The 15,198-nt window shown below is 39.2% G+C and overlaps 1 protein-coding gene across 2 annotated transcripts in view; it reads left to right on the top strand.

The window, feature by feature from the left end:
• prmt3 (protein arginine methyltransferase 3) overlaps positions 1 to 14,627 on the top strand; it is a 47,756-nt gene extending 33,129 nt beyond the window's left edge. For both annotated transcript variants that reach the window (XM_060877330.1, XM_060877338.1), the window contains exons 13-16: positions 45 to 131; positions 4,819 to 4,869; positions 5,913 to 6,000; positions 13,883 to 14,627. In XM_060877330.1, coding sequence (XP_060733313.1) covers positions 45 to 131; positions 4,819 to 4,869; positions 5,913 to 6,000; positions 13,883 to 13,992 — 336 coding nt within the window. In that variant the 3' untranslated portion in view covers positions 13,993 to 14,627. The remainder of the gene's footprint in view (positions 1 to 44; positions 132 to 4,818; positions 4,870 to 5,912; positions 6,001 to 13,882) is intronic.
• Positions 14,628 to 15,198: the final 571 nt, after the last annotated feature.

Genomic DNA, 15,198 nt, shown 5'->3' with positions numbered 1-15,198 from the left:
TGTGTGTGTGTGTGTGTGTGTGTGTGTGTGTGTGTTTTCCCCAGACATTGGACTGTAATGCTGTCACTCTCTCTGAGCTGGAGTTTAGTGCTGATTTTACCCTGAAGATAACAGCAAACTCGTACTGCACCGTGAGTAACTTACAAACACACCGTAATCAAGGTTGTCAAGAGTGAAGATTAATTAAGGGAAGAGGAGATGGATGAGGCCTTTGATTGGCTGAGATGGGTCAGGTGACACCTGAATGATTGATAGATGACCCCAGTCCTACCCACTCTGCCAGGTGACTAAGGTAATTCACTTCACAGTTACTTTATTAACTAAACTTTTGTGGGTGTGTGTGCATGTTCATGTGCATTAAACAGACAAATTTTTCTTTTCGTTCCCATTCCGGTGCAGTCACGCATCTGCATCTGTAACATGCTGGTCTCAGTTTTATAGATTAATCAATACACTGTTATCTCTTTCCCCACTTTTGCAGTCTTACACCAGATGAAACAGAGTTTGTAAAAATTTGTTTCTGTTTCTGTGTCTGTTTCTTTGGGTTAAAAGAAACTATTGGACTAAATAGCTGATAATATCCAACGTTTTACTTGGAGTTTATACTAAAATGAAGAATGGATTGCAAAAAAAAAATGATCATAGAGAATCCTTACTCAAAGGACACTATACTCGATTTAAATTAATACATTTTAATAACTTAAATTGTATGTACAGATTTTGAAATCAAAAACAAAGGGTAAATTTCATTTTAACATTCATTTTCTTTTATAAACAGTAACACTGTACACACTGTTTCTGCAATGTGTAAGCTATCAGGACACTTGTGTTCTTAACACACCATCATTAACACATTGTCATGCTGGAACAGGGTTTGGGTCTCATAGTTCTAGTGAAGGGAACAATGCCCCAACATTTTGGGGAATTTTGAGGAAGGTCTACGTATTGGCACGATGGTCGGGGTGCACAAACTTTTGGCCACATTGCGTACAGTATGTGCACATGTGCAGAACTTTTACACTCAGAACCCCAGCACCAGAACCAGTCTAGTATCCATAAAGGCTGTGTGTTTCCTGTAAAGGCTCAGATAGATATTCAGCATAATTTGGTACAGTTTCAAGTAGCAATAAATGAGACCCAATAACGACCCCTTTTTTTTTTTTTTTTTAAAGAAAAGACTGGAAAAAACCTCCCCTGATGATGGAGCGCCTGCTTTTATTCCTTCACCGACACTCCATTCATCACATCAGGCTGCCTAACCTTGCATTAAATGAACAGCACAGCAGCGCTCGCGCCGACCGAAGACAAATAACACTCGCCGTGCTCCGGAGTGTCGGTCAACGGGAAGCGTGCTCTCTCTCACACGCGCGCGCGCACACACACACATGCTGACACACGCGCACGCACACACACTTCGCAATGTAAGAGATACTTCTCTTATGGGGCCATTTATACGGATCATAATAATAAACACTGGGTTTTCATTAACCACACGCGAGGGAGAGAGAGAGGGGTGGGGGGAGCAGAGGGAGAGTGTGTGTGTGTGTGAGAGAGAGGGAGAGTGTGTGTGTGTGTGTGTGAGAGAGAGTGGGAGAATGTGTGTGTGAGAGAGAGAGAGAGAGAGAGAGAGAGAGAGAGAGAACGTGTGAATGACAAAATAGAAGAACAAAAGGAGAAATAATGTACGGAATGCATGAAAAAACGGTTGTAAAATATATTATGCTTTAAAACGACAAATGAAAACGCGAATTTATTTGGAAGACCGAGCAGAATCGGAAGCAGAAGAAAAAAAAAGGAAATAAAAGAGGAAACGAGTTGGGGAAGGGATAGAGATAGAGGGAGTACAAAGAAAAACAAAAAGACAAGGGGTAATGCACACACACACAGAAAGAGAGAGAGAGAGAGACAGAGAGAAGCGGGTACGGGGCTGTGGGGCGTGTTGGAAACCGGTCATTGTGTCCGCATTGTGTTTATTATTTGGCACGTGAATGTGCGCGCCGGTGCCAGCGCGTGTAAGTGTTCTTCCTCTCGAATTAAACCTTGTTTGTTCGCTACCAATGCGGCGGAACGTAACGGAGAGTGTGTGTGTGTGTGCGCGCGCGCGTGTGCGTGTGTGTTCATAAAATGCGCACAGAGAGAGAGAGTGTGAGAGAGAGAGGTGAGGCCGAGCGTGACCGCTCTCACGCACAAATAAAGCCCATCAGAAGCGCATTATCCCCGTTTGCCCGCCCTCCTCTGCAGCTCGCGCCGCATAATTGTATCTGGCTGCAGCACGCGCTGCTCCGCCACGATAGCACCGGGAAAGAGCGCGATGATGAATTGCTCCCCGGTCGCCGTTAGCCATGATGATAATTATTAATTTTCCCACCGCTTGTCGTGTTGCTCCTGGGTTGGGCACGACAGCGCGCGCTCATTGCTTATCCTCGACGTGTCGCCGCCTCTGAAGGCCGGACACTTTTAATGAGAATAATACATAAGCGCACGTGTCCTTTTTTTTTCCTTCTTCTCGCGCACTTTTTCATTTCTGTGCTCGGATTCCACTGGTCTTTGTTGAGTTTTATACGCACGTGACTGCCAATAATAATAATAATAACAATAATAATAATATACTGTTAATATAATAATAAGAATAAGAATCTTATTAATAATAAAAATAATAATGATAATAATATAATACTATACTACTACTACTACTACTACTAATAATAATAATAATAATAATAATAATAATAAGAAGAAGGGGGGCACGGTGGCTTAGTGGTTAGCACGTTCGCCTCACACCTCCAGGGTTGGGGGTTTGATTCCCGCTTCCGCCTTGTGTGTGTGGAGTTTGCATGTTCTCCCTGTGCCTCGGGGGTTTCCTCCGGGTACTCCGGTTTCCTCCCCCAGTCCAAAGACATGCATGGTAGGTTGATTGGCATCTCTGGAAAATTGTCCGTAGTGTGTGATTGCGTGAGTGAATGAGAGTGTGTGTGTGCCCTGCGATGGGTTGGCACTCCGTCCAGGGTGAATCCTGCCTTGATGCCCGATGACGCCTGAGATAGGCACAGGCGCCCCGTGACTCGAGAAGTTCGGATAATCGGTAGAAAATTAATGAATTAATAATAATAAGAAGAAGAATAGTAATAATAATATATTAGTAAAATAATAATGTAATAATAATATACTGATCATAATAATAATAACAATTTAATAATAATGATGATAATAACAAATGTCAAATGTCATAGCTACTATGAACATCATAGCTATGTCGGAAATCACTTAAAATATGTATTGAGATTAAATTGTTGCATGTTTTGACTAAACTATTGTCTGCCACATAAAATCGATGTCCATTTTACGACACATTTAGTAGTTTGAAATAAACTACAGAAGTAAACTGTAAGCATTTATGATGTTTCCATGTATTGTTGAACCTTTAATGTGAACGCATACACATGTAACTAATCTGTGTGTATGCAAACTGTGGTAAACTTATGTGGTAGAAATGGGTTAGGGTTCATTTTGACACGGGACAGATCTCAAGTATCTCAAGTATTAAAGAACTGAAGATAATTATTATTGTATTGTTATTTCATAACAATTTCTTGTCTAAGGTCTTTGCGGCTTTGACATTAAAATAGTTCAGTATCCCAGCACTTAAAGGTTCTTCAGGGAATCTCAAAAGCTGCTGCTTCTTTGCATTAGAAACAGTTTCTCTCATTTAAGTGGAAGTGTACAAATTTGAAATATGTAAATATGTAAACATTTTAGTTAGCTTTGTTTCACCCTGTGTTCATGGAGCTAGAGTTAATTCACAAATTTTTAATTATCTACAGGGCATGAGGGAGTGGCCATAAACTCATGTCCTCACAATGTCATAATTACAAAAGTGTGTGTGTGTAATCGTGTATGCCTCCTGGGACAGTTTAGCTGAAAACGGACCATATTGTTACCGGTGTTCTACCCTGGAATTTGTTTTCGCATACCGGTACAATTACAAGGACTAAAATAACATGTGTGTTTGCGTGATGATATGTACAGCCTCCAGCAAAGACTACTGGGACGCTCGAGCTAAAGCAGGTCACACTTTCATCCTGGGAATTTCAGCTCTTTTTATGCCTGTATATGGAAACTGCACATGGAGCAAAATTGGATAAAATGGAAAAGAATGTGCAGTTCACTCACAAATGTACAAAAATGATATTCTTCCACTTTCCTTGTCAGGTGTGTATGGGCGTGTTTGTGTGTGTGTAATGTTTGATGCACACATGCAGCTATTATCCATATTAACTATACTCATGCATACTTACAAAACTGTAGGTATTCGTACCACATGAATGTATATTTACATATATTTGTGTAGCAGCAGACTGAAGGCACACACTGATCCTTTCCTGTGAGAAAAAAGTGACTCTATCAATCTCTCTCTCTCTCACACACACACACACACACACACACACACAGGGACCATTGCAGTGAAGCAGAACTAATAGCTTTTAATCCTGACACAGCTGACAACACCACACACACATGCATGCAGACACAAAGAACACAATCAATGAGAGGCAGAGCAGGAAGAGGAGAATAGGTGATGAGACGAGTGGACTTAATCACATATCCAGAATAGAATTATAAAAGAAAAAGGTTTTTCGATAGTAAAAAAATTTTTTTTACATAATATTCAGCACAAAATGTCATGTACAGTAAATACAATATGATATCAACTTAGTTATTTTTTAGGGACTTAAAAGCAACGTATTTACTTTTTTCTTTTGTAATTTCTCTCTCTCTCTCTCTCTCTCTCTCTCTCCCTCTCTCCCTCTCCCTCTCCAGGCTGTGGTGGGCTATTTTGATATTTTTTTTGACAGAGCCTGCACGAACAAGGTGAGTTTGCTTTAACAGCAAACTAATTACAATTACATTCTCATGCTTTCCTGTCACACCCGAGCTGTTTTTCTTTTCTCACACTCAGCATCCGTGCTTCTCCATCAACCACACAGAACAGAAATAAAAACAGCATTCAAGACACAACACATTCACAACACAGTATAGTAATCATCCATGTCGTTGTGATATGATACATTTACCACCTTGACGTTTTTGTTAAATAACAGCACAATTTATCTTCTGTACAGCGCCAATATAAACCCACAGTCTGAACCTCAGTCAGAGCTCCTGTCTGATTGTAATCTTTTTTTATAAGAATTGGACATTTTTTAATTAAATTCATTATTAGTATCAGAAATAGTCAGGACCAGAATCAGTTATCAGAATCTGAAACTGTTTTTTATATTAATATGAATCACTTTTTATCAGAGACGGAAACTGGTTATATTAGACTCTAAATCAGTTTTTAATCACAATCTGAAACAGTTATTTTTTTTTTTTATCAAAATCTTAATCACTTTTTATCAGAAACCGAAACTGGTTATAACAGAATCTGAATCAGTATTTATCAGAATCTGAAACTGTTGTTATCAGAATCTAAATCACTTTTTATCAGAATCTGAATAAATGATCCGATACTAAAACTGGTTTTATCAGAATCTGAATCATTTTTTATCAGAAACCGAAACTGATTATATCAGAATCTGAATAAATTTTTATCAGATACAGAAACTAGTTTTCATCAGAATTTGAATCAGTTTTTATCAGAATATGAATCCATTTTTTATCAGATATTGAAACTGGATTTATCAGAATCTGAATCACTTTTTATCAGAATCTGAATCACTTTTTAGCAGAATTTGAATCAGTTTTTATCAGAATCTGAAACTGGGTTTATCAGATTCTGAATCACTTTTTATTAGATTCTGAATAATTTTTTATCAGAATCTGAATCAGTTTTTTTTTAAAATCAGAATCTGAATTACTTTTTAACAGAATCTGAAACTGTTTTCATTATTCATTATTCTCTCTGGTTCCAGGTGATGTTCTCCACATCTCCTCAGTGCACTAAGACTCACTGGAAGCAGACAGTCTTCTTTCTGGAGAATCCAATCCCCGTCCAATCAGGTTTGTTAAACAGAAACATAATTGTTTATAACATATGCAAACACATTTACACACAAATTGCAGTGATCTGAAAAAGTATTTGCCCCATCTCTAATCTCATCTCTTTTTTTTTGCATATTTGTCAGACTTAATGGTGTAGATCTTCAAAATTAACAATAAAAGAAAATGCAAAAACACAAAATATATATACATATAAATATAAAATGAATATACATTTCATTCATTCGTTTTTCACTTGGCTGAAGTACTGTACAGTAGATGCTGCATAACCTTTTTTCCTAGAATAATTTTAATGTAAAGTTTTGCTTTTTCATGTTTTCATTTTCTTTTCTTTTCTTTTCTTTTCTTTTTTTTTTTTTTTTTAACCTGTAACCATTTACTGTGACAAAATGCAATCATAGAGGAAATCAGCAGGGGGCAAATACTTTTTAAAATTGAGTTTGAACAATCTGCCCTGGTGTTGCTTGCTTTGGTAATAGAGATGGGATGGATGCTAAAGATGGAAAATTGAACTTAAAAAGATTCAATTCAAAGGGCATAAAAAGAGAGAAAAAGTAGTTAAAAGTATTATTAAGTAGAAGCAGTACTATAATAAAACAAATAATACAAATAAAGTTCCAGAAAATATAGAAGTGGGTGTGTGATGATTCTGATCCTCAGAGGAAGGTCTGATCAGACATCAACAGTGCCTGTATTTTGAGATCAGACAGGGACATTTGTCATTTGTTTGATATTTGTGAAAATGAATAGATTCAAGCTGAATTAAACCGAACCTAAAGAAACTAAGAACAAGAAACACCAGCTCTATAAATGGAAACATGGCCACAAACAAAAATATAAAAGACATACCGGTCACGATCGGCTGCATTTGTCTTTTATCCAAATTTCCATCTCTTTTGAGTGGATCTTGTTCTGCAGAAATACTCGACAGCTCTCGATGGGTCAAAGGCTTGGGCCACAGAATCATACACTGAATCTCATAATTTGAACATTTGACAATGAATCCTGTCTCCTTCAAGTGGTTCCCGCACACAGGTATATTAATGGATATTAATGTTACAACACTGTGCAATTTATGCTAACCTAGCTAACTGACACGCTAACTTATTTAACCTGATACTTCTATCACATGCTTTAACGTGTTCTGTATATATAATTAGAAAATATGCTAATAACAAGCAGGTTGTAGATATTGTCATTTACTTAATGTGTTGCTATAAACACCACATGGCAGCCCATTTTAAAATCATATAAAATAACATGACATAATTTTATAATTGCTTATATTTAAGTCGCTAACATATCTAGTAGTCAATCAGATGACTCCACTTTTTAATAGCACCCTAAGTGTACTTAATACTTATTACTTTATTCCCTAGTGGTGTCTTTGGTTAGCTTCTGACATGACTTTGTACTTTGTAAAGCTTTGTTTTTTGTTGCTTTGTTTAATTAGCCTAGTGTATTCTTTTAATTAGCTTAGCGTATCCCTTTACACCCATTTTTATTTTATTTGTAGCTTAGCGTAGCACAATCTTGTTTATAGTGGGTCACTTTGAGAGGAACAAGCTTGGTTAAGAAGAAGTTTGTGCATTGAGACAGGTGTGTGTGTGTGTGTGTGTGTGTGTGTGTGTGTATATATGTGTGCGCACATGTTCCCCTCAGCCAACTGTCCTGACTGATGAGAAGTCTGTCTTATCGTAATAGGAATCGGGAAAATGTCATCTGATGTGCAGACGGATGACGTTCCACTCCCGGATTATTAACGATTTTTGGCCTGCGATAAAAATTCCGCTCGGTCGTCCATGTTTGTTTTGACTCTGCGGCGATAACGGTGCTGGATAAAGAGGTCGTGTTGCAGTTGGATGTTACTGCGTATTCCTGGACGAAAGATAAAACAGCCAAGCGTCATGACGGCCTTATCTTCCCAGGCTGTCGCTTTAGTTTCTACAGCAAGGTGACTGAGATGTAGAACGTGATTCTCCTCACCTCATGGATGATTCATATAAATGTAAGGAAAACACAGGGTATTGGAGAGTGTAAACGTTCTCATATCAGCTGATATTTGAAACAGAAGTTTCTTTCTCACACACACAGACAAACACACAGAGAGAGAGAGAGAGAGAGAGAAACACACACTGGCAGTCAGAGGAACTGTATGGGAAGTGAGTGAGTGAGTGTGAGAGTGTGTGTGTGCGTGATGGCTAAAAGTGAAGGTTGAAGAAGAACGTGCACTCAATCACAAACTCCTCAGTTAACTTCACTCCAGTAGCTCTAGCATCCCCTCGTCTCCCATCCCACACTGTTTACACACCGATAGGATTTTAACAGCACTAGCTGGGATTTTTTTACAGCTCTTACTAGGTCTCTCACACATACACACACACACACACACACCACAATCCCCATGTGAGTACACTTCACAAGAAATTTCTCAAAGTCAACCCAAAGGCGTCTTGTATGTTGCAGTTCCATTTTTCCTACAGACTCACTTTTACCTCAAGACCAAAAACTTTAGTGAGGGATGCGTCACTTCTGTTTCTCATTATTAAAGGCATCCATTCCATTATCGCAGGTCAATGTTAGTTTGATAAGCCTGATGGTTGTTTATATCGATTTTGTATCACACCTGCATTGATTTTCCAAATCAGCAGCCTTTTGTTTCACCAAAATAAAAATCTACTTTCTTAAGTCTGTTGTTAGTGCATGTAGAAAATAAACTTATTTTAGATATAGATAGTGCTTGCAACAGTATTTTAGTCTATAACTGGACATTTAGTACAGAACATTTGATAGGTCACAAGTCTAGATTTGACAGGAAACGGTAAGAGCATCCAAATCCCATTAAAGTGCAAAAGTCAATCATAGATCCAGTACCACTAATGCACAAATGATCAAATGGGTATTTGGTAGCTTAGTGGTTAAGGTGTTGGATTGCTGGTCGGGAGGTTGTGAGTTCAAATCCCAGGTCCACCAAGCTGCATTTGCTGGGCCCTTGAGGAGGGCCTTAACACTCAACTGCTCAGTTGTATAAAAAAACGAGATAAAAATGTAAGTCACTCGTGTTAAAGACATCTGCCAAAATGCCATAAATGAAAAAAAATTATCTGTAGAGAACCTACACCATGAGGAAATGGAAATCCACATGATATTATAATTGTGAAAAGGGATAATACCCTTATATCGACTGAGTCCACTCCTCCATGGTGGGATCATCCCTGCTGCTGTGACCCCAGTAAGAAGCCATTATTAGTGAAGAATGACTCCTGTACTCCTGAGAAGTACACTTCAGAGCTCTAATGAGAAAAGAGCCAACGTGATTTAATATACTTAACAGACGCAGACAAACATCCTGTGAGAAAATTCCCTGGCTGGAAAAAACTCACTCTTGAAGCTCAATCAGTTAAATCACCGTCATTCGTCATGCTTTGGTTTATTTGCATGGATCATTAAAACGTGAAAAGTTCTCTCCAGGGGCTCAGAGAAACCCAGAAATTTATTTGGCTTGAAGAATTTCCTAGAATGCTCTGAGTTCCATTAGCAGGTTACAGGGCTTTTTTTTCTCTAGTCAAACTAGAAAGTAATCAACTACTCAATTTTTTGTAGTTGTGGATTCTGTATATGAAGTTACCTGTGAGTCAGAGTGTGTGTGTGAGAGTCAGTGTGTGTGTGTGAGTCAGAGTGTGTGTGTCTGTGTGTGTGAGTCAGAGTGTGTGTGTGTGTGTGTGTGTGTGTGTGTGAGTCAGAGTGTGTGTGTGTGTGTGAGTCAGTGTGTGTGTGTGTGAGTCAGAGTGTGTGTGTGTGTGTGTGTGTGTGTGTGTGTGAGTCAGAGTGTGTGTGTTTGAGTCAGAGTGTGTGTGTGAGTGTGTGAGTCAGAGTGTGTGTGTGTGTGTGTGTGTAAGTCAGAGTGTGTGTGTGAGTCAGAGTGTGTGTGTGTGAGTCAGAGTGCAGGTCTGTAGCCAGCCTATTGAAAGGGGGGGTCTTTTTTCAAAAAGTGGACCTTTTTGCAGTTTTTCCTCCTCCTTTTGTATTTAATTATGAGGTTCAAATACTTCATTTTGGTGACCTTTTATGCACTAATTTGTGCTGGATTAGCTTGTCTGCTGGTATCTTAACGAGCACGCTTTTTGATGCGCCTAAATTATTTACTTCATTGTTGTCAAATTGCTTCCTCATGTACCACCTTTGTCAGTCCATACACAGTTCATAAGTTTAAAGACCACACTAACAACAGAATAGATTTAATGAACTTTACTGAAGTATTAATAATAATTATTTTCATCATCATTTCTTGACTCTGTCAATGCCTCTTTGCTTGTTGCTGTATTTGTCTTGACACTTATGGATTTGGTACAGTGGTCAGTTCCAATTTTCTTGGGTGCAATTTGGAGAATATGTTCACAGCTTCATCCAGGTTGACTGCCATGTCATAGTGTGTATGCATGAGGGCCAGGGATGACAAGCGGTCATCTCCCATGCTGCTACACATGAATGTGTTCAGTCTCCGGAGAGTGCTGGCCGACCGTTCACATTCACATGAGGTGACTGGCAGAGTACAAGCTATTTTGAGAAGCTTGAAGATGTTTTTGTAGATCAGCGCATCACATTGTTTGATTACCTCAGCACATGAAGTTGGCCTTTGTTCTGATGGCTTGTTTTGCCACTTCAGTATCCAGCGTTTCAGTTCCTGGTCAATCAGCTCTGGTGAAAGTAAGTCATCTTGGTAAAGTTGGACTACTTCAGAAATGTCCACTGTCACACCTGAGTTGCACTGTATAGACGGAATTAGACCCAGGAGCCTTGATGCAGTTACAGATAGAGGACTGAATCTGGATTCAAACTCCAAGATGACATGGTCTAGGAAAGGTATAGCCATGTTGCGACTATAGTAATCCTTCACAGTTTCAGCAGGTACATTTTCTCTCTGTGTCCAGCAACATGTGGTTGATTGGTAGGCTCAACATCGACCTGAGCAGCCATCCTGATGATGCTTGTAGATCTGGTTGAAGTCATCCTCAATTGTCTCACGTAGCTCCTTGTAGATATTGTATTACCGTCAGACGATATTCTGTGACCCATAATAAGTATGTTTAAATGCTGTTTTCATAACTCTTAAGCAAAATAAATAAGTTGTGAAATTTAAACGGGTCTCAGTTCAGAGAAACCCGTTTAAATTTCACAACTTATTTATTTTATTTTACAACCTATTTAACACGAAGTCGCGCGCTCTGATTGAGTTCAGCTGAACGTGGGGTGGCGCGTGCTGTTTCTTGTTTCCCATGTAAAGAGCAACTCGCATGCCACATCCAGATACAATAATGTATCATATTAATTTGAAACAGCAACCCAGAATATTTCTCAGAAGCATTGATTAAAACAATTATGACAATAATCACATGAAAAAAAAACGACTTAAATTCTGGACCTTTGGCAGCGAGGGGGAGTTCGTTCGAACCACACCAGTGAGTCAGTGTGTGTGTGAGTGAGTCAGTGTGTGTGTGAGTGAGTCAGTGTGTGTGAGTGAGTCAGTGTGTGTGTGTGAGTGAGTCAGTGTGTGTGTGTGAGTGAGTCAGTGTGTGTGTGAGTGAGTCAGTATATGTGTGTGAGTGATTCAGTATGTGTGTGTGTGTGAGTGAGTCAGTATGTGTGTGAGTGTGAGTGAGTCAGTGTGTGTGAGTGAGTCAGTGTGTGAGTGTATGTGTGAGTCAGTGTGTGTGTGAGTGTGTGAGTGTTCAGTATGTGTGAGTCAGTGTTTGAGTGAGTCAGTGTGTGAGGAGTAAAAGTGATCTCAAAGTGATAAGACTTGTACACCTAATACACCCCCCCCACCCCCCAAACACTGGGTGACCTCACAGTGAATGTATTAATCGATTAGTCTGTGCATCCATCCTGGCTCCACTTCTTAGCAGAGGTCGTTCTTTTGTGATGCAGATGCTCACAGGTCCTTGAGGTGTTTCAGGAAGCTGAACTTGGATGAAAGGAGGGGAGAAAAAAATGGATGAAGGGATGTGAGGGGTGATATGTGGGTGGGGAGTAAGAGCAGGCTGTTTATAAAGTGAGATATAAATAAAACACACCCACCCACCCACACACACACACACACACACACACACACACACACACACACACACACATACACACATAAAGCGTTCTCTCAAGAATCCATGTGTCTTGGAGTGAACCACAGTCTGTTTAGTTCAGGTATTGGATGCTCAGTAATGGTTTCAGTTTAGTGTACTTCTCCTGCAGGTATGGTACATCTGCATTTATGTGACAGTAGATCACACAAACAGTGGGGTGTGTATTAACAAAGCGTCCTACAGAGTGTATAGGGAACAGGGGCAAAGGTGGCATTTAGGAAAACTGACAATATTCAGGGTTATTCCACTTAAAATCAGGAAATTTGTACGAATTAATATAGTGTTCCATTTACACTGAATTGTGTTCGTGCGTGTGTGTGTGTTAAAAAACAGGAGTGTTTTATAGCTCCTCGTTTCTCATTATGGCTTCTGTCGCTCTTGGTTGGCTTTTTATGTGTTTAATGCAAATAACGTCATGATGGATGACTCCGTTTTTTTTCCTTCCTTCTTTCAATTCCATGCATGGGCAACGTCCAGCTCAGAGAGAGAGCTTTAAGATCCTCCAGAATTACTTTGTTTAATGAGATGCTGCTTATGGGAGGCCTAAAGTTTCCTTTAAATCCTCCTTTAAGACTTTTTTTATGCTTCTGATGTTCTGGTCAGCAGAAGGATAAAGGCTCGGGCTGTACTTACGCACCTCACGTGTTCTCTGACATGTTATCGTGGCATCAGTTGTGTAACAATATAATGTGACGATGAGCTGATCATTTAGCCTGATGAGAAAGCAAAGTGTTAACTGTGCTTTAATAATCATAAGCTGGTGAATAAGTTTGAATTTTCTTCACTAAAATGGGATGAAGAGTAAACTGTTAAACACGTCACGTTTTCCCACGCTGGATAACTGAACGAGGGCAATGCTGCTGCTGTGGACTGTGACATTTACTGTGACATTCCCCAATGTCCCCATTTTTCTCTCTTTGTCTCTCTCTCTCACAGACACACACACACACATTCCCCATGCTCCCCCAAATTCCCAAAGTCTTTCTTTCTTTCTTCTTCCTCTCTCTCTCCCTCTCTTTATTCCTCTTCATCTCTTTCTCCCTCTCTCTCTCCCTCTCTCTCTCTCTCTCTCTCTCTCTCTCTCTCTATCTACTGTAATAGTAATTTGCTTGTTTGCTAAATGAGTAAACATTCATTTACCCCCAGCGGTGGAACATGAACTTAATCAAAGTGATTATCTGTTTTCATCATCAATGTTCTCTCTCTCTCTCTCTCCCTCTCTCTCTCTCCCTCTCTCTCTCTCTCTCTCTCTGAACTGTGAAGCTCCTCCTTCTCCATCTGGAGCCGACAGGCTCTTCAGTGATCCTGAGCCAGAAATCATTTTTTAACATTCTTCCCTCTTCGTGAGTTGCGTGTTTGATGGTTGCAGTGCTGCTGCTCTGCATATACTATAATATTTGGTGCCGTTGATCAAATGGCTTTATTTTCTATTTTTGGTGTTTTGCTCTACTTCTGAAATCAGTAATGGATAAAATGATTTACAGGAACAGTCAGGGAGTGTCATGGTGTATTACAGTGTGTAAAGGTAGAGCACAGTGCAGAGCTTTTCTTTTTCTGTTATATTCTCTGATGAAATAAAATCCATCTTTCAACTGGACAACCTTTTTATTCAATATGCTGTGTGATTTAATGTTTACTTTGTATTTAACATAGTCAGAACTTTATATTGATTGGTATTTGATATGTAAAGTCTTTAGTCTTGATCATCAGTTCCAATAATCTAAACTTCTCTTTTCCATATTCAGGTGACGAACTGCCCGGGCGAATAACAGTCTGTAAAAACAAGAAGGACCCGCGAGCTTTAATCGTCACACTAAACATTGCTGATGGGAAGCAGACGTACTGCGTGCAGTAAAACACTGACTCAAACAAATTCTCATACACAACTGATGTCCCGTTCTTTTAGTATGTAATGAAACTCAAATAATTTGGACTAGTTTTACTCGTTTTTTTTTTGTTGTTGTTGATCGTGACTAAATGATTGAGTTTTCTCCCTCCGAGCACATGCCATTCAGACTTTCAAACATTATGATCTTATATCTGAATGATTGTCTTGAGGCCATTTTTCCTCCATCTGTTTAAAATTCAGTCGCTGATGTACAAAGCGCTGATGTGAGATTTATACTTCACTGATCAGCACTGCTGAGGCTAAAACTCATCCTCATCATCTTTCCACATCATACATGCAAAAATTCTAGTGGTAAACTGGAACTGCGGCATATGCGATGCTTAATAATTTTTCACACAAAGCCTCACCTGTGGTGTTTGAATCCTTTCAAAAGCTTTGAAATCATTTGAAAATCGAATTAAAATCCAATTGTTTTAAACTACTTTATATACGTTCCATATTTGGTTATCAGTTTGTGTTTGTGTGCTGAAGCAGGAGGTGGTCATCACAGGATATAAATTTTGTGGTTTTGTTTTTGTTTTTGTTTTTTTTACATACATTGCATGATAGCATGATGTTTATTAAATGCAAATCAATACAAAGTTATTCTGACTGATTAATTTCTGCAGACTTTGGATAGTCTTCCCCTCTCCCAGCTCTTCAGAGCACAGAATGGTTTAAATATTTCTGAAAGAAAGGTCTTTATTGCTCTGGTAAAGTTTCAGAGATGTGTGGACTCTATGGTAAACTGTGTTAAAGAATGGTTTCGTGAGAATAGGATCTGCTGGCTGAAACACCTTGAGAAGTTCAGAGGAGAATGATCAGACTGGGTTGAGTTGACAGGAAGTCTATAGAAACTCAAATAATTGTTCTGTACAACCCTGCTGAGAAGAAAAGAATCTCAGAACACACATCAAACCTTGAGGTTAACAATCAGGAGCATAAATTCGCCCAAACTGGACAGCTGAAGGCTGGAAGAAGTCCATTCAAAAGTGATTTTTTTCTCCCCCCTGATCTTCAGCTAGGTCTCTCTTTTAGCTCATCCACCTCAAGGATTGATGTTTTGTACAATGCTATACAGACTATATAGACTAGTATAGACTTCCTTATGGCCTGCACCAATCTGCTCATTTTCCTCTGATCTCTCTCATCAGTAAGCTGTTTCCACCCTCA

This window comes from Tachysurus vachellii, chromosome 1 (genome assembly GCF_030014155.1).
Source record: "Tachysurus vachellii isolate PV-2020 chromosome 1, HZAU_Pvac_v1, whole genome shotgun sequence".
Lineage (NCBI taxonomy): Eukaryota > Metazoa > Chordata > Actinopteri > Siluriformes > Bagridae > Tachysurus > Tachysurus vachellii.
This window is presented reverse-complemented; position numbering and strand designations above follow the sequence as displayed.